The sequence below is a fragment of the Thalassophryne amazonica genome, chromosome 5 (genome assembly GCF_902500255.1).
Source record: "Thalassophryne amazonica chromosome 5, fThaAma1.1, whole genome shotgun sequence".
NCBI lineage: Eukaryota > Metazoa > Chordata > Actinopteri > Batrachoidiformes > Batrachoididae > Thalassophryne > Thalassophryne amazonica.
In genome coordinates this window covers 130,680,265-130,703,364 of record NC_047107.1, presented here as the reverse complement: position 1 = coordinate 130,703,364, position 23,100 = coordinate 130,680,265, and the positions used below count along the sequence as shown (strand labels likewise).

Sequence of the window (23,100 nt, the reverse complement as noted above, 5' to 3'; positions counted from 1 at the left end):
AGTCTTTCAGAAAGCGCTGTAACTAGGTTTAAGGATATGATTCCTTCTTTATGTTCTCTAATGCCATATACCAACACAGTGCAGAGTAGCTACCTAAACTCTGTAAGTGAGATAGAGTATCTCGTCAATAGTTTTACATCCTCATTGAAGACAACTTTGGATGCTGTAGCTCCTCTAAAAAAGAGAGCTTTAAATCAGAAGTGCCTGACTCCGTGGTATAACTCACAAACTCGTAGCTTAAAGCAGATAACCCGTAAGTTGGAGAGGAAATGGCGTCTCACTAATTTAGAAGATCTTCACTTAGCCTGGAAAAAGAGTCTGTTGCTCTATAAAAAAGCCCTCCGTAAAGCTAGGACATCTTTCTACTCATCACTAATTGAAGAAAATAAGAACAACCCCAGGTTTCTTTTCAGCACTGTAGCCAGGCTGACAAAGAGTCAGAGCTCTATTGAGCTGAGTATTCCATTAACTTTAACTAGTAATGACTTCATGACTTTCTTTGCTAACAAAATTTTAACTATTAGAGAAAAAATTACTCATAACCATCCCAAAGACGTATCGTTATCTTTGGCTGCTTTCAGTGATGCCGGTATTTGGTTAGACTCTTTCTCTCCGATTGTTCTGTCTGAGTTATTTTCATTAGTTACTTCATCCAAACCATCAACATGTTTATTAGACCCCATTCCTACCAGGCTGCTCAAGGAAGCCCTACCATTATTTAATGCTTCGATCTTAAATATGATCAATCTATCTTTGTTAGTTGGCTATGTACCACAGGCTTTTAAGGTGGCAGTAATTAAACCATTACTTAAAAAGCCATCACTTGACCCAGCTATCTTAGCTAATTATAGCCCAATCTCCAACCTTCCTTTTCTCTCAAAAATTCTTGAAAGGGTAGTTGTAAAACAGCTAACTGATCATCTGCAGAGGAATGGTCTATTTGAAGAGTTTCAGTCAGGTTTTAGAATTCATCATAGTACAGAAACAGCATTAGTGAAGGTTACAAATGATCTTCTTATGGCCTCGGACAGTGGATTCATCTCTGTGCTTGTTCTGTTAGACCTCAGTGCTGCTTTTGATACTGTTGACCATAAAATTTTATTACAGAGATTAGAGCATGCCATAGGTATTAAAGGCACTGCGCTGTGGTGGTTTGAATCATATTTGTCTAATAGATTACAATTTGTTCATGTAAATGGGGAATCTTCTTCACAGACTAAAGTTAATTATGGAGTTCCACAAGGTTCTGTGCTAGGACCAATTTTATTCACTTTATACATGCTTCCCTTAGGCAGTATTATTAGACGGTATTGCTTAAATTTTCATTGTTACGCAGATGATACCCAGCTTTATCTATCCATGAAGCCAGAGGACACACACCAATTAGCTAAACTGCAGGATTGTCTTACAGACATAAAGACATGGATGACCTCTAATTTCCTGCTTTTAAACTCAGATAAAACTGAAGTTATTGTACTTGGCCCCACAAATCTTAGAAACATGGTGTCTAACCAGATCCTTACTCTGGATGGCATTACCCTGACCTCTAGTAATACTGTGAGAAATCTTGGAGTCATTTTTGATCAGGATATGTCATTCAAAGCGCATATTAAACAAATATGTAGGACTGCTTTTTTGCATTTACGCAATATCTCTAAAATCAGAAAGGTCTTGTCTCAGAGTGATGCTGAAAAACTAATTCATGCATTTGTTTCCTCTAGGCTGGACTATTGTAATTCATTATTATCAGGTTGTCCTAAAAGTTCCCTAAAAAGCCTTCAGTTAATTCAAAATGCTGCAGCTAGAGTACTGACGGGGACTAGAAGGAGAGAGCATATCTCACCCATATTGGCCTCTCTTCATTGGCTTCCTGTTAATTCTAGAATAGAATTTAAAATTCTTCTTCTTACTTATAAGGTTTTGAATAATCAGGTCCCATCTTATCTTAGGGACCTCGTAGTACCATATCACCCCAATAGAGCGCTTCGATCTCAGACTGCAGGCTTACTTGTAGTTCCTAGGGTTTGTATGAGTAGAATGGGAGGCAGAGCCTTCAGCTTTCAGGCTCCTCTCCTGTGGAACCAGCTCCCAATTCAGATCAGGGAGACAGACACCCTCTCTACTTTTAAGATTAGGCTTAAAACTTTCCTTTTTGCTAAAGCTTATAGTTAGGGCTGGATCAGGTGACCCTGAACCATCCCTTAGTTATGCTGCTATAGACTTAGACTGCTGGGGGGTTCCCATGATGCACTGTTTCTTTCTCTTTTTGCTCTGTATGCACCACTCTGCATTTAATCATTAGTGATCGATCTCTGCTCCTGTTGGGTATTTTCTCCTCCAAACATTTTTAAACCTTTAACAAGACAAACAGAGTCAAGAAACACCAGTGAGACAGAAAGTCAAATATTACGCGCGGAGTGCGGCCAGGCTGTACACCAAGGCTACACTAAAGTCTGGCCTGCTTTTCCGCTCTTTTTATTAAGAGACGCCCTCATCACATAAACAAGAAACTTGTCCTAAGGGTGGGGGTAATGACGCAAGACAAGTTTCTTCCCATAACATAAACGCATACGTCAAGTGCAGCTGTAAGGAAGAACACTTCAGGTCAGCACATCTCGTTCGTCTGTTGCAGTTATCAGCTGTTTTGCATCTGCCTGGAACACTAAGCATCACAATCAGTCAAAATTCAACCTTCAGTTCTTTTACTCCCAGTCGTTAGCGGCTACGAAAACAAAGTTATGTTATAACAATAAGTACATCCAGTCCTTCATTCCCAGTTCAGATTGACCCCAGAGTGCTAAAACAAAATTGAATTCTCAGGATTGCATTAAGACAGGTGCAAAACAGCACATCTCCGTTCTCATGAGAAAGAAGACAAAGCTAAAACAAGGTTGAATAACACGTACGTTCTCAGGGTGAAGTGCAAAACAGCACAACACCGTTCTCATGAGAAAGAAGACAAAGCTACAAATGTTTAACAGTGATAACATATATATATATATATATATAAAATCCTTAACATTTCCCACCTGTTTATCACCTGTTAAACGTATAGCAGGCATCACCCAGCTTAGTTAGTTAGTTTATTAACTTAGTTTATTCTGTCCACGTTTTTATTAATTGAACACCACCAACAGATGGAAGATTTGAATCCAGCTGCTATTTGATCAACCAGTTTATACTCGTCAGGCACTCCTCTGGGGACTCCTATTGCGTCAATATATGTTGGATTTCCTACTCCTTTCCAATCTCTTTTTACTCTATGTCTGGCTATGCCTTTCTGCCAATCCTCAGGAATAAGAGGCTGCATATGTCGTAACGTCTTCAGGGGTCATGGGTAACAATAATGATATTAATGCACAATAACCTGACACATTTCGTGGCAGTCTATCAAAGATTCTGTTATCACCACACCACCACCATACATCACTCCTACCGACTGGTATAAATGAACCGTTTTTCTGTATTATTCGACTACACCACTTGTCTTATTACTTTTTCAGCTAAAGCTTCATAGGCTAAGAGTGTGTTAACTCATCACGTCAACAGTTCAAGCTTGAACTGGAGTTGTGAGCTTTTCAATATCATCATAATTCTCAGTACAGTCATTACAGTTTTCTCCACTAAGGTCTGACTGTTTCAATGCTTGATATTTTGGCATAGTTTGTTGGAAGGCCAGATTACGCTGTACAAATGTATTTGACACCATTTTCAATAGTAACTGCCAACATGGTCCTGAAGTCAACCAGGACCAGGGATTCCACCGGTTCACGGCTAGGGTGTCTTTATGCATTGCATCACGAAGTTCATTCAGCTCCTCCAATGCGTCCTGCATATCCACTGAATGAATGGAGTCTGGGATGAAAGTACAGCATGTTGTGTTCAGCAGAACACAAACTCCTCCCTGTGAACCAGTAAGCAAGTCTAAAACCATGCGATTTTGCATCACCATGGTACGTAAAGCATCTATTTCAGTGTTTTGAGCTGCTACTATTTTTTTTGTTACATTCATGAACAGACCCAATCAATAATTCAGAGTTTCAATCATTAATGAATTTTTTCCCACTCCTATCCAGGGGAACAATGAATGTGCTATTTTATCTCCTACAGACCACAATTTTTTGGTCCTTTAGTACATCCGAGCCCCACATGTGATTATGTGGTAACACATCTGGGTATATCAATCTCCTCCGTCTGGTGCTGCCATTCTTCTCTGTGGAGGTCTTACCACATATGTATGGTCAGTCACCTGGGTAGGTGCACACACACCACCCCAATTTGGTGGGAGACTCATGTACAGTCTGGAACCATAAAGCCAATAGATGTCATCATACACCGGAGTACCATTTACAGGTGGTAGCAAAACTTACTAACATAAGCACATGATTCATCCGTTCCCCATGGACAGGAGCCTGTATAATTACATCCCCGTCCAATGTGATGAAGATAAGTACCATCCACATATTATGTTTTGGTTAGGCTTAAATTATTTGATAAAACATACGTTTGGGTACACAGACGTTTCTTAATTTTACCTACATTTTTATTCCCTGTCCCGTAAAAGCAAATTGGGAATGGCCGTTGTGATGACAATTTAACGTGATGATATTTTTGCGTTTCCCTTCAGTCTAGTCAATGGAGCAGCACTTGGGCACGCTTGTACGTCCTCTGTTGAAATCCCTATCATATAAGTGGTTGCACTGAGGCAAGTGGTGTTACATCTTATCAGATTTGCTGAGAACTGCTGCCCCCGAAATACAGTTTGATTATGCATCCGTATGATAAGACATTCTGTCACCCTAGCAGGGTACGGTTTAGCCGTCAGAGCTGGGTGTGTTGAGGATATAGGTATTTGCGAACAAACATAATAATTAGTAACGTAATTCCATAGCCAATAAATGAATATATCTGTACCACATATTAGTATGGTATATATGAGGGTGTCCATCTGTCTCGTTCACATTATGAATAAACCTCTTCTGATGTTGCTTGCGTTGTTCTCTGGCTCGGTCCACAGTGAGCTGCAATTCTTGGGTCAACCACCAGGCCAGGAATCCGAGGAGCACGAAACACACTAAGATCACAACACAACCGGCTGCCCTACCAACAGTCCGGCAGCGGCGGCGCTGAGCACGCCGCTCCGGGGTCTGCTGTAGTTCAGTCATGATTGCTAGGATACAGTGTTGTTAACCACCTCACCTAATAGTGCAAGGATCTCCCTGCTTCACTGGCATTGAGACAATCTATTGCTAATTAAATAGACTCCCTTTGTAGCCAGACTTCCCCTTACACTGTGGAGGCCGCCAACACACGCTGTATCTTACAGTGATGTATCCACGTTGATCTCTCCGCTATCTTTACTGCAGTTGGTGTTGTTAACAGCACTCGGTATAGACCTTCCCAACGAGGACTGGACCAGTTCTTCCTCTTAATCACTCTGATGAACACCCAGTCTCCTGGCTAGACTACTGGAAGGCCGTCCTGTGGAAGATCAAAATTATTCGGCAGTAAATGTGTTTAAGTTATCTCTTTCTGTGTTAATGTCTTTTTCATAAAATTTGCTAATGTTTGTTCCTCATCTGCTGTTTTAGTATCCATGTCAAAATTGGTAGACGATATGGTCGTCCATAAAGTATCTCAAATGGTGTTAACCCTGATGGTGTTGGTGTTATTCTCATATACAATTTTACTAGGTCCAACATTCAATCCAGGTTCGTTTTGTCTCTTCTATACATTTCCTTAATCTTATTTTTATTGTGCCCTTTGTCCTTTCCACTAATCCGGCACTGTGTGGATGATAAGCGCAATGAGTTTTGAGATTGACCTGTAGCGCTTCTCCTACGTATTGCACTATTGTATTAACAAAATGCGCTCCATTATCTGAATAGACTGTTTCTGGTATTCCAAATCATGGAATGATGTCTTTGCACAATGCCTTAGCCACTGTAAGTGCATCTGCATGTTTTGTAGGGAACAATTCTACCCATTTTGAGAAGGCATCAATTATGACTAAACAAAATTCCTTCCCTTCATGTTTACTCAGCTGTATATAATCCATATGAATCACTTGAAAGGGATATTGTGGTGTTGGAAATTTACCTCTTTGGGGTCTCAAATTGCCTTGTGAGTTGTGTTTTGCACATGTCATGCATGCTCTACAATGCTGTTTTGCATATGCATCGAACCCATAAAGACAAAAAATAGATTGCAATTGCGATATCATACCCCCTGATGAGACATGCGTCACGCCATGGCTCATAATAGCTGCCCATTTAAACATATTTTTTTTTGGCAATATGGGTTTCTTTTGTGGTCATATCCGGAGGGGTGTCATATAGGAGAAAAATAGAAAGAGCTGTTGCCGCCTTTGCGGTTTTGTCAGCAACGTCATTTCCTTTTGAAACACTGTCAGAGCCTTTGGTGTGAGCCGCACATTTGCATATAGCAATTTGGTTAGGCAATTTCACAGCGTACTGAAAGCGTACTGGCTGTCTGTATAAATTGATACAGCCGTACCTTTAAACAGATAGCAAGCTGCAGTTAAAGCAACTAATTCAGCTGCTTGTGCTGAAAATGAGGATGGCAATGAAGCAGAATCCAATACTTCTGAATTTGTGACAACAGCATATCCAGATTGTGTTTGTCCATAAGCGTTTTTAGTGGAAGAACCATCCACATAGACAATTGTACTGTTTGGGATGGGTGTGTCCTGGAGGTCTGGACGTGCTTTCGTACAGACCGTAGCTACATCAAGACAATTGTGCGGCTCACCATCCTCAGGTAAAGATCCAACAGGTGTGGATGAAAGCATGTGGCCCTAAATGGAGTCAGGTACGTGGAGACTGGAATCCTGCAGATCAACAAGGCGTACCACTGACACATGATGATCTAGTCTTGAAAACAAGAGTGGAAGCTACGATTACACGTGCAAAAGGAGTGTTAGGACCAAAGATAAATTATACTGAAATTACCAGGACAACTCAGAAAGAAGGAGAACCATGGATAGAGTTTAGATGCAGATTTGAGTGTATTTAGGGTCCATAGTGGCATATTGCCAGGAACACCTGTGTATGAACAACAATTGAAAAACGCTCTGATCCAACATTCCAATAAGGATATAAAAGCTTGGATACAGAAACATTGGATTGGATTGCCTACAGGCACATTGGAAGACACACATACACACTGCTGTCATGCAGAAGAAGTCTTAAAGCAGAAAAAGACAAGAAACAGCGACAAAGGAGTGTATGTAGCACATGGAGATGACGAAATATATTACCAGCAGGGTAACTTAAGACAGCAGAAGCAGTGCAAACGCCCCAAAAAGCCATGGCAAAATAGACAAGGTGGACAGCCACAACGTCAAGGACCATGGCAACCACAACAGCAGCCCAGACAGGGAGGGCCACCACGTGGTCCCCTGATTTGTTGGAACTGTGGAAGAGAGGGACATATGTATAGAAATTGTCCGAATCCACCTACTGAGGGAGCAGCAGGAGGAATTCCACAACGGAATAATCCTCCTCAGCCACAGTATCCACAATGACTAGAATCCATAATCCATGATTCCACATCATATAGGCAGTCTGATTGCGATATGGATCTGTGTGCCTTGCTGGGAAATCCGGTACCAAAACCAGAAGTGACTTTGTTGGTAAATGGACGACCAGTGACATTCCTTTGTGATACAGGAGCATGTAGAACCACATGTAATGACAACATACCTGTCCATCAATTAAGCAACGAACTCTTTAGGGTTCGCTCTGCAAATGGACAAACATCAGACGTCCCTATCACCAAACCCATAACGTTGACAGATCCATTTGGCCTGACGTGTACTATGTCAGTGTTAAGCATGCCACAATGTCCAGTTAACCTCCCGGACGAGCCCCCAGTCAATGTTGGGTATTTTCTCCTCCAAACATTTTTAAACCTTTAACAAGACAAACAGAGTCAAGAAACACCAGTGAGACAGAAAGTCAAATATTACGCGCGGAGTGCGGCCAGGCTGTACACCAAGGCTACACTAAAGTCTGGCCTGCTTTTCCGCTCTTTTTATTAAGAGACGCCCTCATCACATAAACAAGAAACTTGTCCTAAGGGTGGGGGTAATGACGCAAGACAAGTTTCTTCCCATAACATAAACGCATACGTCAAGTGCAGCTGTAAGGAAGAACACTTCAGGTCAGCACATCTCGTTCGTCTGTTGCAGTTATCAGCTGTTTTGCATCTGCCTGGAACACTAAGCATCACAATCAGTCAAAATTCAACCTTCAGTTCTTTTACTCCCAGTCGTTAGCGGCTACGAAAACAAAGTTATGTTATAACAATAAGTACATCCAGTCCTTCATTCCCAGTTCAGATTGACCCCAGAGTGCTAAAACAAAATTGAATTCTCAGGATTGCATTAAGACAGGTGCAAAACAGCACATCTCCGTTCTCATGAGAAAGAAGACAAAGCTAAAACAAGGTTGAATAACACGTACGTTCTCAGGGTGAAGTGCAAAACAGCACAACACCGTTCTCATGAGAAAGAAGACAAAGCTACAAATGTTTAACAGTGATAACATATATATATATATATATATAAAATCCTTAACAGCTCCCCTCCACAGCATGTCTTTTTCCTGGTTCTCTCCCTCAGCCCCAACCAGTCCCAGCAGAAGACTGCCCCTCCCTGAGCCTGGTTCTGCTGGAGGTTTCTTCCTGTTAAAAGGGAGTTTTTCCTTCCCACTGTAGCCAAGTGCTTGCTCACAGGGGGTCGTTTTGACCGTTGGGGTTTTACATAATTATTGTATGGCCTTGTCTTACAATATAAAGCGCCTTGGGGCAACTGTTTGTTGTGATTTGGCGCTATATAAATAAAATTGATTGATTGATTGTGTCCAATCAGATGTCAGGGGAGTCCAGTGAAACCTCGGCCTCCGCTCTAGCTCCACCCATGCCAGTGTTCAACATTTCCTGTTTCACTGTGACTGATAATTTGGTACTTCCTCTTTGAGTGTGAGCTTGCGACTGAGTTCCATGAGATTCCATGGGCTCTCATCTGTCGATCCAGGAAGTGTTTGACATTTGAACATTTCCTGTTTTACTGTGGATTTGAAAACTGGCACTTCCTGTTTAGGACGCCCTGTACCATGAGTGAGCTTCATGCTGCTGCGCAACTCTTAGCTCATATTATTTGTCTTCTTTTATGTGAATCACGGCCCTGGATGCTGCAACGGGTGGAAGGCCCTGCGCTCCGGCTGAACAGGACTGGATCTCTTCCAGGTGTACAGCTGCGCTCCGCCTGACTTTCACATCTGCAAACAGGCACTGGCCAATCAAATTTCTTCTACTTTTATACTAGAGTAACGAGTAACAGAGATGTTTAAGAGAAATGTATCAGAGTCAAAGTAAACATTTCATTGATGAAATGTAGTGGAGTAAAAGTACAGATACGTCAAAATTATATTTAAGTACAGTAATGAAGTATTTCTACTTTGTTACATTACAACAGTGCTTACATGGCAGCACTCTGTCATCGGTGTGTGTGTGTGTGTGTGTGTGTGTGTGTGAATCACATGCTTGATTCCTATAACTACAGCTACTTTTTAAAAGTAGATACAGAACCAAAGACAGTTTTTTTTTTAAATGTCCTACAGGTGTGCAGCAGGTGTTGCTTCCACGAACAGCAGGACTGCAACATCCGTCCGGACCAGAAGCACCCAGATCCCCCACACATTACAGAGGGACAGCAGAAACTCTGGACTAGTCAATTGGGGAAATATCTTTCCAGATCTGACACTGATCCATTTCCCTGTGAAGACTGAAGACGATGGAGACAAACCTGAGTCCTCTGAGCTTCATCAAAGCCAAACTAAGGAGAACATGGAGGTGGAGCTTCGACAGAAGTCATGAAAGTGGTAGCACAACACCACAAGAAGACCTTATCCGAACAGACCTCAGTCATCAAACTGGCAAAAAACTTTGGCGGAGAACTTCTACATGAGAGAGAAAGCAACAATCTGACACCTGCAACAAAACTTGCAAGACAGACCAGAGAACAATACAACCAAAGAGAACAAAAACATCAAGTGGACAGATGGAAACAGCACAGAAGGGCTGGACGATTCCAAGAACTGAAAAAGGAATACAATGACAAAGTTGGATCAATGCAGTGGCTGAAAAATGGAGAATTTGGTTTTGATGGAGAAAGAATTCTGATTGGAGCACAAGATCAGGGACTTCTAACAAATGGCTTCTAAAAAAAATGGCAGGGATCTCACAAAATCATAAATGCTGATTCTGTCATACAGCTGTTGAGAGTGTAAACCATCTAACATCAGCATGCCAGATCTTATACATCCAGACACAACAAGATCTGTCAATATCTCCACTGGAAAGTATGCAAGGAACTGGAGATGGAAACCTCAGCATGGCTTGGATTGACTACAAAAAGGCATTTGACAGCGTGCCACACTCCTGGATTAGGAGGTGCTTAGAGCTTTATAATATGAATAAGGAAATAAGATCTTTTATGAAGACACAGGTGAGTAGATGGAACACCACCATCACCTTAAATTATATAGAAGGACAAATAATAATCCCAGACATAAAAGTGCAGAGAGGGATATTCCAGGGAGACAGTCTCTCTCCACTTCTATTTTGTCTTAGCATTGACCCACTAAGTAAGATTCTTAAGGAATATGACATCGGGTATGATTTGGGTGGAGGTAGAGGAAGAAAACATAGGCAGGTGATGAGCCACCTTCTATTCATGGATGGCTTGAAGATATTTGCAGATTCAGAGAGGGGACTCAGGAGACTAGTGGAGGCGGTTCATGGGTTTTCTAAAGAAACTGGTATGGAATTTGGGCTGGATAAAAGCTCTAAATGTACAATCAGAGGTGGTAAGAAGGAGGTCACAGAAAATGAGCGGAGCACCATTGAAGATCTGGCTGAGGATTCCACGTACAAATACTGTACTTGGGAACTGAAGAAAATACTACAATAGAGGATAAAAAATGAGAGAGAGAGAGAGAAAGTAACACAAGAATACCTAAACTACTTAAAGAAGATCTGTAAATCAGAATTGACACCAAAGAACAAGCTCACAGCCATAAACCAGTTTGCGTTGCCCGCGACCCTTAATTGGACTAAGCGGTAGAAGATGAATGAATGAATGAATGAATTTAATTTCATTTATATAGCGCCAAATCACAACAGAGTTGCCTCAAGGCACTTCACACAAGTAAGGTCTATCCACATACATATCTTACATATCGAAGGAGGTGCAGTAAAACCTGATATTGTCATCTGGGCTTATGAAGAAGAACCTGAAGAAATACCTCGAGGCAATCCATGGTCACCCAAGTGCCCATGAGGTGCAGATATCTGCAGTTAAGGGAACGATTGCCATCTTGAAGAGAGCCCTCGGTTACAATGCCAGTAATGATTAGGATGCAACTGTAGACCCAGTGTTTAGGGCTCACTGCACTCTGTAAAAAAAAAAAAAACTAAGAGAAATAAAATAAGAGAGAGACCATACTGCTGCTCAGTTTGCATTAAAATGTTCAGTTGCAGGTCAGAATTAATGAGCCACATCAGATGTCATTCAGGAGAGAAACCTTTCAGCTGTTCAGTCTGTAAGAGATCGTTTAGGGAGAAAGTACAAGCTGAGAGACTCATGAGAGTCCACAGAGGAGAGAAACCTTTTATGTGCAGTTTGTCACAAAGGTTTTTCACAAAAAGCACCTGAAAGTCTACACGGAAGAAAAAAACATTCAGGTGCAGTATTTGTGGGAAAGGATACAAGAGGAAGTCCCATCTGACGCACCATACGTGTGTTTGAGGGTGGAAGTGGTGATGTGGCTCGTGAGCAGATTCTGTGTAGACTGCCAGTAAAAATCTGACTTACATGATGTACGAGGTCTGTCAATAAAGTAACGGTCCTTTTTATTTTTTTCAAAAACTATATGGATTTCATTCATATGTTTTTTAATGAAAGACGTGCGGACGGGTCCGCGCGTCGGGACACAGCCAACGCGACGCTCCGCCACAGGAAAAACACCTCTGTTGAAAGCCTTAAGGACAAGTTGGAACATGTCCTGCCTGTTAAACAATTTCTCATATACTCACTCCACTGAAAGCCATCAAAAGCCGCCTGGATTTTACAAATGGTTATCAACACGGAGGTGTTTTTCCTGTGCCGCCGCACCGCGTCGGCTGCGTCCCGACGCGCGGATCCGTCCGCACGTCTTTCATTAAAAAAATCTCCTTTAACAGTGGAATATCCAGATAAAATGCTGAAACCGACTTCTTCTGAAACTTCTCTGTTCTCTCACGACGTCCTGGATCAATAGAGCCTGAAATGTGGAGGTTTTCAGCTTGAACAGGCTGACGACGGCGCCTGGGAGCGCTGAGCGACGTCTCGCACCGTGAAAAGTCCTTAAAGCGACAGAATCACCTCAAAATCTCTCATCAGCTGTTAAAATTTTCACTGAAAACCAGCTTAATTTTTCGAACCGTGTCCACTTCGATATGTCTCACAGGTTTAGAAAAAATTTTGATCAAACAAAGCGCCAGTCTCTCAGCAACTTCTCAGACAAAGGAATTCCGACGAGGGGCTGGACGACTCCTCCCACAAGGAGTGCTCACAGGCGAATGACGTCACCGACAGGCGTGGAAAAACTCACGCATGCGCACGAGGGTTCAAGCATGTCTGACGTAAAAACATATGAATGAAATCCATATAGTTTTTGAAAAAAATTAAAAGGACCGTTACTTTATTGACAGCCCTCTTATATGTCACAGGGGCCTTGTTTTTCCCCCCCTTTTTTTCTCTATTTTTGCTGTGTCGGTTGCATGTGTAGTTGTGTTGTGTTTTGCCGTGCTTTTTTTTTTCTTTTTCTTTTTATCATGTCATTGCTGTGTTTTGGTTTTTTTTGCATGCCTTGATTTTCTGAATGAAGTGTAGGTGTGTTAGTAATTGGGCTCCACTCTCATTGCTCCATGAACTTCTGCCATTGTCCAATGTGGCCCACAGACTGGGTTAAAAGCGCAGAGAGTGTGGGTGTGGGCAGGAGGCGTACACGAGAGGAAGCCTGGCGCAGGTGCGGACACGGACGCCAGGTGGAGAGACAAGACGGAGAGAGACACGTACAACGCCCGCTAAACACTTGCTGGGTGTGGAAGCGTGGGGAAGGAGAGACGCGGACTGCGGCCGGAGGCGCAGGGGGTCGAATGGAGGACGCGCGCACAACGCTCGCTATATGGTTAAGTAAAAGGGACGTGTCCCAGACTGCTTGTGTGTGCGTGCGCACCTGTTTCAGATTGTGTGTGTGGCCCTCAGCCCTTCCTTCTGATCTGTGCAGCTGGCTGTGTGTGGAGGTACAGAGGAGGAGAGACGCGGACCGCGGCCGGAGGTGCAGGAGACGCAGCGCCCGCGGAGAATAGTGGAGGTCTGACCTGAGCCCCGGGACCACTCGGACGTTGTGGAGTATTGTCAAGAAAAGGAGGGATAATTTTTCAGCTCCCCACTGTCCCACCAAGCTCTATGCAGTCTTTTTTTTTTTTTTCAAAAAAAAAAAAAAGGGCAAGAGCTTCGTGATTTTATTTATGTTTTGATTGAGGCTTTGGGTTTTTTCTTTTTATTTCTAACGGATCCGGATATTTTATATTGACTTTTCCTAGTTTTAGCCGAATATTTATTTATTTTAATTGTGAATAAACCTCTTAATTTTTCCAACATTGGCTTGGGCTGTTTCTTAGGCGTTGTGCTTGGTGATAAAAGGACCCCGATTGGTGACACATACATGATCTGATTTGAATCTGATCCTTTACTGCATGTCTGAATAATTAAAAATCACATGATACCAATTTTTTCCAGCCTCATTTGTAGGTGGTTTGAAATGCAACTTAGATCACTTTTTCTTTGTAAATCTGTATTGTAGTCAGACTGGGTTCTAGGTCGGTTTTGTTTTCTGTGACATGACGTGGCAGTGAAGTTGTTTCCCTGCTGTTCACAGCCAGGTGACAGCTGTTTTGTATCCCACTGGGGTGTGTGGAGAAGCATGTGTGCATGTGCATGCATGGCGCAATTTGGTGGGGGATGGGGGGACATGCCCCCCCACCTTTTCAACCAGGGGGGACAGAATATGGTATGTCCACCCCCCCACCTTCTGACATGTGTGTACTTGAAACATGCTATGTCAGTCTTATGTGCAAACCATGTCAGAATAGTATCTTTGTTTCTGTAAGTTTGTATTTTTAGCAGCATTGACTTGTTTCCAACACCTGTTTCTTGTTTGTCACATTTGGAATTTTCTGGGACTGCATTTGTCCAGATTTGAAACCAAAAATATTTGCCTCTAGGGACTAGTGTCTACACATAAGTATCAATGGACCATATGTTAATTTACTAAACTCTGAAACTTAGAAAAGGAAATCAGAAAAGCTATCTGGGACCTCAGAAAGCCCATCTGCAATTATTGCTTGATCTCCATAATCAGTCTATGCAAGCGAAATTATGTTCAGTATGAGTGTTGTCATTAGTGCCACTTTGAAAATTATATTCATAAGTAATTTATCCTCAACTTATCAACTGTTGTTTTTTCAAACTTATGCAAAAACAAATCTTGAGCCTGTTCTTTCATATTTCTGAATACATTTTACCACATTGCAGTTTGTTTTTTTTAATGAAAACTCAACCTATCATTCTTTTTGAGTTCTACACATGTGGTGATACCTTATTTACACCAGGATGTGAATAAAATCAATGCTGGCTATTCTCAGAATAAAGTACTTATATCCACAGTTTCAAATTGTAGAAGTCAAATGGTGTCCACTTTATGTTCTTCTCAAGACATTAAAATGACTGTTCTGGATGCTCAGAATGCATCTGAGCTTATCTAGAAACCGTTGGCTTCAAGGGAGCCTAAAGCAGCCCCCAGACCCCCGGCCTATGACCTTCGGCCCTGAGGGCCTCGCACTTTGTCTCCCCCAATTTCTAGTTCTAAATTGCACCTTTGTGCATGTGTAACCCCCACCCCAACACATACAAAAGTCCAAACTAATGAGCAAAGTCAAGCCCCCCCTCCCCCCACACCACCACTAAAACGTGTGGAATAAAAGTCCTATCAAAGACAAATGAAGTGGACTGCGCTCATCACACAGGCGCATCACATGCAGTTACACCTCAGTCTTTCCACATCATTAATAACTACCTTTTACTCCACTGCTGTGACCATGATTTGGATGTATGTTACAGGTCAATCACTTTTCATCCTCCCATATTTTTAATTTTATGGGACAACGGCTTTTGTTTTGTTCTACTTTTGTCTTTCCTGTCGTGCACTCGTGTCTTCTTTGAACCATTGTCTCCTGAATAAAACTGAAATGTACTGAGGCTGTTTCCACCATCTTCTTGCATATTGCTTATTTTTTTGTATGTCAATTGGTGGAATTGTTCTCCACCAACTTTGTAACCTTCACATTTTAACTCCTCCTGGTTTAGGCAGCCCAGTAACTTTTTGTGCCTCAAAGATAAATACATTTATTCATTAAAATAAAACAAAACTCAGCTCGAGTACAACAGAGTAATAGGACCCTGATAAACCATAGACATTATATACGTAGACGCCTCATGATCTGCCACTGACGTTAGAGCTAACAATCAGCGCGGCCGCCATCTTGGATGGGTCCCTATTGCGCCCTCAATGCATTTATTTGTACTGAGGAAGGTGAATCCCCAACTACAACAATCCCTAACTCCCCAAATTCTTACCCGACCTTCCCACGGTTTGGCTTGTTAGAAACAGCAGATTCAGTTACGATACAGGATGCTGTCACACATTAAAAATACTTACTTTCCTGCTGCAAGACTTTGTCTTATGCTCTTTAACAAAGACATATGCTATGGCATATGGATAAATGTATAAATTAATTAATTTTATAATTTAGTAAAGAAACAAGTTTGGATTGTTCATTTGAATTTATTTCTCTCTCTCTCTCTCACACACACACACACACACACACACACACACACACACACACACACACACACACACACACACACACACACACACACACACACACAGGGGACATCACTTTAATTTCCTCTGCTTCGCTCACCAGGTCTTGTTACAAAGATGAACATTTTTTTCCAAGGCCAGGAAAAGAAAGTTCCAGGTCATTCCAGGGTCTTAAATTACCTTGTTAGGTTTGTAACGGGGGCTGGGGAGCTAAAAGCCTTGAAAAAGAACTGTGTTTTGCACAGCTTCTTGTGTGTGCTGGCACTCTGTAACTCCAGCGGAGTTAAGTTTACGATGTGGTGCAGCTTTACTTTGTGAAATACAGACGCCACAAATGACTGAAGCATGAAATGATGATTCTCATTTCCAAATTGGAAAATTTGAAACAAAAGTGCATAACAAGTGGATGGAAATACGCGCCAATGCACTCTTCCTTTGGCCTCATTAACAAAAATTCACTTAAGAGTTGCGATAGTAGTTGGATGGAAACACAGTTAATGAGAGAGAAGACCAGCTCCTGTTGTAATAATGTTACATGCAAGTACTCTTTGTTATGATGACATAATATTACAAGTGGTAAAATAACCAAAATTATTGTTCAATCTTACTTGTGAAAGGTAATCCCACGCAATCTGATTTCTATACTGCGCCTGTTATTGCAACTGTAAGCAGCACAAAATACCAGCATATTTGCTCACTCTCCATTGACTCTGGTGTGAACCTATTGTTTAGAGACCCATCCAATATGGCAGTGACGCTGGATTACGTTGCAGCAAGTCATGAGGTGTCTACATATATAATGTCTATGGCAGTAAACATTAAACATCTTCAATGAGACCCATTCTGAAGATGCTGGTGGCTGACGGCTTCCCACAGCGCCACCTAATGGCCACCATAATAATTTCTCAAGCACATTGACAAAAGAAGTGGCATTAATTTTCAATTTTCCTGTTACATCCTTATTTAGTGATAAAGGAACTGTTGTTTATTCAGAAAATTCTAAATACAAAAGTCTGATATGTAATTTTATTAAAGGTGTAAACAAATAGACAGTGAGATCATCACTTAGATCATCACAATGATTCCAAATTCACTCAGTGATTTGAGTTCCTGTTGGTTTTATGGTGACTGTAAATCTGTTACGTGCAAACACACAAAAACAAGGAACAGGAATTCATGAAATTCATGACATTTATTTTTCCTCATATATTACGTGAAGAAAATGTTACTGAATACTGAAATCATCCTACACATACAAACAGCATTTTATCATAAATTATTTTCAAGTACAGAGCCTGCGTTCTTTCACAGCCTCCCTGCCAAAGTGCACATCCTCTGACAGTGATGACATCACAGTCAAAAAAAGGGATGACAAAAACATGATCAAATTAACATTATTTACTATAAAGTAAGAACCTAACAACTGACAGCACAGCGGGTGGCTCTGTGGGACAGAAGTTCAACTACCAACCTTAAAACTGGGGATCAATTCCAGGTGTCCTTGGAAAAGACCCTTCAGCCGCACACTTTGATGAGGGGGAGGAGTTAAAATGAGTGACATCACACACGCAAACTAAGCCTTCGACACACTTTGAGAGCTCTGATGTGCTTCACACGTTCACCACATGAGCAGAGACGGAGAGCGATGGATCAGCAGCCGAGCCTGCCGCCTGAACACACTTATGTTTAAGTTTGCTTTTCTGGTGTATCCACTCCCACAGATGCAGCACCAGAATGTTTTTTTTGTCTCACAATGTCTCCTCTGAGCTTAAAATGTTTCTTACAAACTAAGCAGTTGAACAGTTTCTCTTCCATGTGACACCTCATGTGGCTCATTAACGTCGACTCCTCTGTGAACTCTTTGCCACAGGCTGCGCACGCGGAACGCTGCTTCCCCGCGTGAAGTCTGGTGTGTCTCTTCAGGCTGATCTTGTATTTAAAGGTTTTGTCACGCTCGGAGCATGTGAACTGCCTCCGTTCATTGTGACTCATCAAGTGGACCTTCAGACAGTGCTTGTATGTGTACGTTTTGCCACATTTAGAGCACATAAATGGTTTCAGGTTTTGATGAATTCTCATGTGATTATTCAGATGACCCTTGTAGCAAAAATCGTTTATAACACTTCAAGCATCCTAATGGTTTTTCTCCTGAATGAATTCTGCTGTAGTCCTTGAGATTTTTCTTGTATCTAAAGGTTTTTCTACATGCAGAGCACTTAAATGGTTTCTCCCCTGTATGAACTCGGATGTGGTTCTTGAGATTTTTCGTGTATCTAAAGGTTTTTCTACATGCAGAGCACTTAAATGGTTTCTCCCCTGTATGAACTTGGATGTGGTCCTTGAGATTTTTCTTGTATCTAAAGGTTTTTCTACATGCAGAGCACTTAAATGGATTTTTCTTGTATCTAAAGGTTTTTCTACATGCAGAGCACTTAAATGGTTTCTCCCCTGTATGAACTCGGATGTGGTCCTTGAGATTTTTCTTGTATCTAAAGGTTTTTCTACATGCAGAGCACTTAAATGGTTTCTCCCCTGTATGAACTCGGATGTGGTCCTTGAGATTTTTCTTGTATCTCAAAGTTTTTCTACATTCAGAGCATCCTAATGGTTTCTCCCCTGTATGAACTCGGATGTGGTCCTTGAGATTTTTCTTGTATCTAAAGGTTTTTCTACATTCAGAGCACTCATATGGTTTCTCCCCTGTATGAATTCGGATGTGGTCCTTCAGACTACCCTTGTGAATGGATCTTCTGCCGAAGTCGGAGCAGCTGAACTGTTTATGTTCACTGTGAATCCTGGAGTGATTAATCAGGTTGCTCCTGCGACTAAACCTTTTCTCGCACTTGTGGCATCTAAACGGTTTTTGTTCTTTATGAATTGTGATGTGGTCCATCAGGCTACTGTTGTGTTTAAATGTTTTGCTGCACTCAAGGCATCGAAACGGTTTCTCCTCTGTATGACTTCTCATATGTTCCTTCAGATGGCTCTTGGATCCAAATGTTTTGCTGCATTCAGACCAGCTCAATGGCTTCTGTACTTGATGGGTTTTATGTGTCTCGTCAACTTCCTCTGGCATTCAAATCTTTTACCATAACTGGAGCAGATAAATTGTTTCTCATCCACATGATGTCTCTCATTACTTACAGTGGCTTCATTGTTTTTTGGAGAGTCTGATGCGGACTGAGGCTCTCTGGTCTCCCTCCACTCATCACTGTGCTCAGTGTCATGTTCAGAAGAGTCTGAAGCCACATCATCTGCATCTGAACTGGAGTTTGTGTCTGGTACTGGTTCTCCACAGTCCTCTTCTCCATCAGGTTCAGTTTTCATGTGTTCATGTGGGTCCCCTTCTCTGATCACTTTGGACTCGAAGCTGCGACAGCTGGCTTTTCTCTTCATCATCTTCACTTTTCACAGGGACACGGGTCAGTGTGAACTTGATGACATCGTTCTCGTCCAGTAGGTGACGCTGTTCTCCCTCCTGGAGGGTGCAGAGTTCCTCCTCTTCCTCTTGAAATTCCAGGGCATCTGGTTCTTGCTGGTCCAAATCTGAGTTCAACAGATCAGGAGGAACCTCTTCTTTAAGCACCAACAGCTGCTGAACATCTGCAGGACAAACAAACACACATTATATGAAAATGTATTTAGCAAAATATCATCACAGCAATGCATTATGGGAATTGTAGTTGTGATTTCACAACAATACAAAAAGACATTTATTTTATATTTTCCTTCATTTTCACTTTGTTGTCTAGAAACAATTTCTTGAAACTAAATTTTTAAACGTGAAGACTGAAATTAGCCAATGAAGTTGTTTCAAAGTTTTGTATTATTTCAACAACAGTGCACAAACCACATGAAGAAAAAAAAATTCCAGGAACGTTCAGATCTATTCTGGAATATTTGTTTGAACTCCAAAACAGCAGAACAGACATCTGATGACATCAGGTGCAAAGCCTCGTGATCAAAGTTCCCTCGTGACCTTCAACTGTGATACTTTTCAGAAATGCAAAAGAGAAGTGTCTGTGCTTCACTAACAGTGAAGCATCATGGGAAATCAAGGCCAGAAAAGTCAATGGAATCATCATTCTTTTAGAAACTCTCCTTGGAAAAATGACTCGGGTCAGTTCTGGGAGGATGATCCAGGTGCTGCTGCCCGGCGCATACTACCGTGGCATGTCATCACAACCACATATCATGGAACTGCCTTGGATCCTGGTTGGCAACCACCCAGGCAGACAACCAATCCACCTCCACTGGTTGATCTCGGGCTGGTTTCCAGTCGATTGCATGAGGGTTAAATCTCCCATGGTTCATCTGCGCATGCGCAGGGTCAAGAGGTTGTGAGGAGCTACAGTGGAGAGTGAGGCGAGCATACGATGGCGGAGGCAAAAAGATCCAAAACTTATCATTTTCATCCAGAGTGGGAGGAAGATTATTTTTTCATTTATTCAAATGGCAAATCCATCGGCCTTATCTGCAATGCAAACGTGACTGTATAACATCCAAAACAGAATCACTCTTCAACCTGGATAACTGTGCTGTTGAGAATGAGACCCTCACACTGAAAAATGACTAATGAGATGAAATCCAGACCAACACCTGGCTTAAACGTCCAATTTTGGAATCTCATGCAGAAAGAGAAATACCCCAACCTCAGACAAACTGCATAGAATTTGACTCACTTTTTGGATCAACTTATCTGTGTGAATCTGCCTTTTCACACATGAAAATCACCAAATCAAAATACAGATCCACCATGACAGATGCCCACCTCGCGGCCTGCTTACGGCTGCAGTCACCTCCTACTGTCCGGATTACGAGAGACCAGCTGCCTCCTCTCAGTGCCAGAAGTCCCACTAAGGTAGGGAACAACTTGAATTAAGGATTGTATTATTTGAGTTGTTTGTTGTGTTGTTACAGGCGGTCCTAGCCCTACTTTTGCTTATTGTTTGCATTACGCACATTTACTGCAATAATGTATTATTACTGTTAAAACTTCATATTTGTGCCAGAAAATTGTTATTGTATTGGTGCATAATAAATTGCGGCTATGCTATGGCTTTCAATATGGCTTGGTAGATCTCGATACACTGTCAACTTTAAAAGTAGATCTCGGTTCAAAAAAGGTTGTGCGCCCCTGCTCTGGAAGGTCAACAGCAAGCTCCAGTTTCATTTTCATTAAAACAAACTGTCCTCTGAACTGGACAAACAGCATGAGTGTGCAGGGACTGTCCACAAAGTGCAAAGAAGAAAACAGACATAAATAAAATCAAATCAAATCAATTTTATTTATATAGCACCAAATCACAACAAACAGTTGCCCCAAGGCGCTTTATATTGTAAGGCAAGGCCATACAATAATTACGGAAAAACCCCAACGGTCAAAACGACCCCCTGTGAGCAAGCACTTGGTGACAGTGGGAAGGAAAAACTCCCTTTTAACAGGAGGAAACCTCCAGCAGAACCAGGCTCAGGGAGGGGCAGTCTTCTGCTGGGACTGGTTGGGGCTGAGGGAGAGAACCAGGAAAAAGACATGCTGTGGAGGGGAGCAGAGATCGATCACTAATGATTAAATGCAGAGTGGTGCATACAGAGCAAAAAGAGAAAGAAACAGTGCATCATGGGAACCCCCCAGCAGTCTACGTCTATAGCAGCATAACTAAGGGATGGTTCAGGGTCACCTGATCCAGCCCTAACTATAAGCTTTAGCAAAAAGGAAAGTTTTAAGCCTAATCTTAAAAGTAGAGAGGGTGTCTGTCTCCCTGATCTGAATTGGGAGCTGGTTCCACAGGAGAGGAGCCTGAAAGCTGAAGGCTCTGCCTCCCATTCTACTCTTACAAACCCTAGGAACTACAAGTAAGCCTGCAGTCTGAGAGCGAAGCGCTCTATTGGGGTGATATGGTACTACGAGGTCCCTAAGATAAGATGGGACCTGATTATTCAAAACCTTATAAGTAAGAAGAAGAATTTTAAATTCTATTCTAGAATTAACAGGAAGCCAATGAAGAGAGGCCAATATGGGTGAGATATGCTCTCTCCTTCTAGTCCCCGTCAGTACTCTAGCTGCAGCATTTTGATTACAATTCTTTAGTCGATAAAGTTGATCATATTGACACTCCAAATTTCAAAAGAAAAATAACTAAGGAATCTATGGCCAATCTTAGAATGGATTTATCACACGAAGATTGGCGTGGCATCTATACTGAAGACACTGACCAGTCAAGTTGTATGATAAACATTGTCCACTGATATCAAATGTTGCACACAAGCGAAATACTGACAAACCCTGGATCACTAACGGACTGCTGAATGCATGTAAAAAGAAAAAAAAAATTGTACAAGCAATTTTTAAAATGTAGAAAAATTGATACTGAGAGTAAATACAAGACATATAAAAACAAGTTGACCAATATTGTGCGATCTTGCAAAAGGCAGTATTACAGTAATTTGTTGAAAAAAAAAAATCAAACATCAAAGACACATGGAAGCTCTTAAATGAAATAATCAAAAATAAAAAAAAGTTGTCCAAAACTATCCAACATATTTTTACTCAAATACTGATACAGTGGTTAAAGAAAATAAAGTTATAGTAGATCATTTTAATGATTGTTTTGCCAATGTGGGGAAAAACTTAGCAAATGCATTTGTCCCTTCTAATGTGATCTCTGGGGAAAACAGGACAATGAGGACCAACCTTTCAGATTGATGATTTCTGAGAGAAACTGATGAATATGAAATAATTATCATAGTACATCAACTAAAACAACAAAAAAAATCTACTGACCACAATCATTTTGTTATGTCTTTGATAAAAAATATAATTGATTGTGTCATTAAAGCTTTAACTTACATCTGTAACTTGTCATTATTGACTGTCAGGTTTCCTTCCAAAATGAAAAAAAGCTAAAGTGGTACCACTGTTCAAATCCGGTGACAAACACGTTTTTTCAATCTACAGGCCAATCTCACTATTACCTCAATATTCAAAAATTCTGGAAAAAGTATTTACTAAGAGGTTGGATGATTTTATATCCAAACATCACATACTAAATGACCAGCAATATGGATTTAAAAAAAAATCGTACCA

The 23,100-nt window shown here is 41.4% G+C and overlaps 2 protein-coding genes across 2 annotated transcripts in view; one reads left to right on the top strand and one right to left on the bottom strand.

Annotated features, from left to right (window-relative positions):
• Window positions 1–10,138, top strand: part of LOC117511363 (zinc finger protein 184-like) — a 44,336-nt gene extending 34,198 nt beyond the window's left edge. The window contains exon 4 of the transcript XR_004560937.1: window positions 9,645–10,138. The gene's annotated coding sequence lies outside the window, so the exon portion shown is untranslated. The remainder of the gene's footprint in view (window positions 1–9,644) is intronic.
• Window positions 10,139–17,848: 7,710 nt separating this feature from the next.
• On the bottom strand, window positions 17,849–19,325 carry LOC117511362 (gastrula zinc finger protein XlCGF7.1-like). The gene has a single exon (XM_034171401.1). It carries the CDS (start codon window positions 19,087–19,089, stop codon window positions 18,097–18,099), a length of 993 nt encoding a protein of 330 aa, XP_034027292.1. The 5' UTR covers window positions 19,090–19,325; the 3' UTR covers window positions 17,849–18,096.
• Between the last annotated feature and the right edge of the window lie 3,775 nt (window positions 19,326–23,100).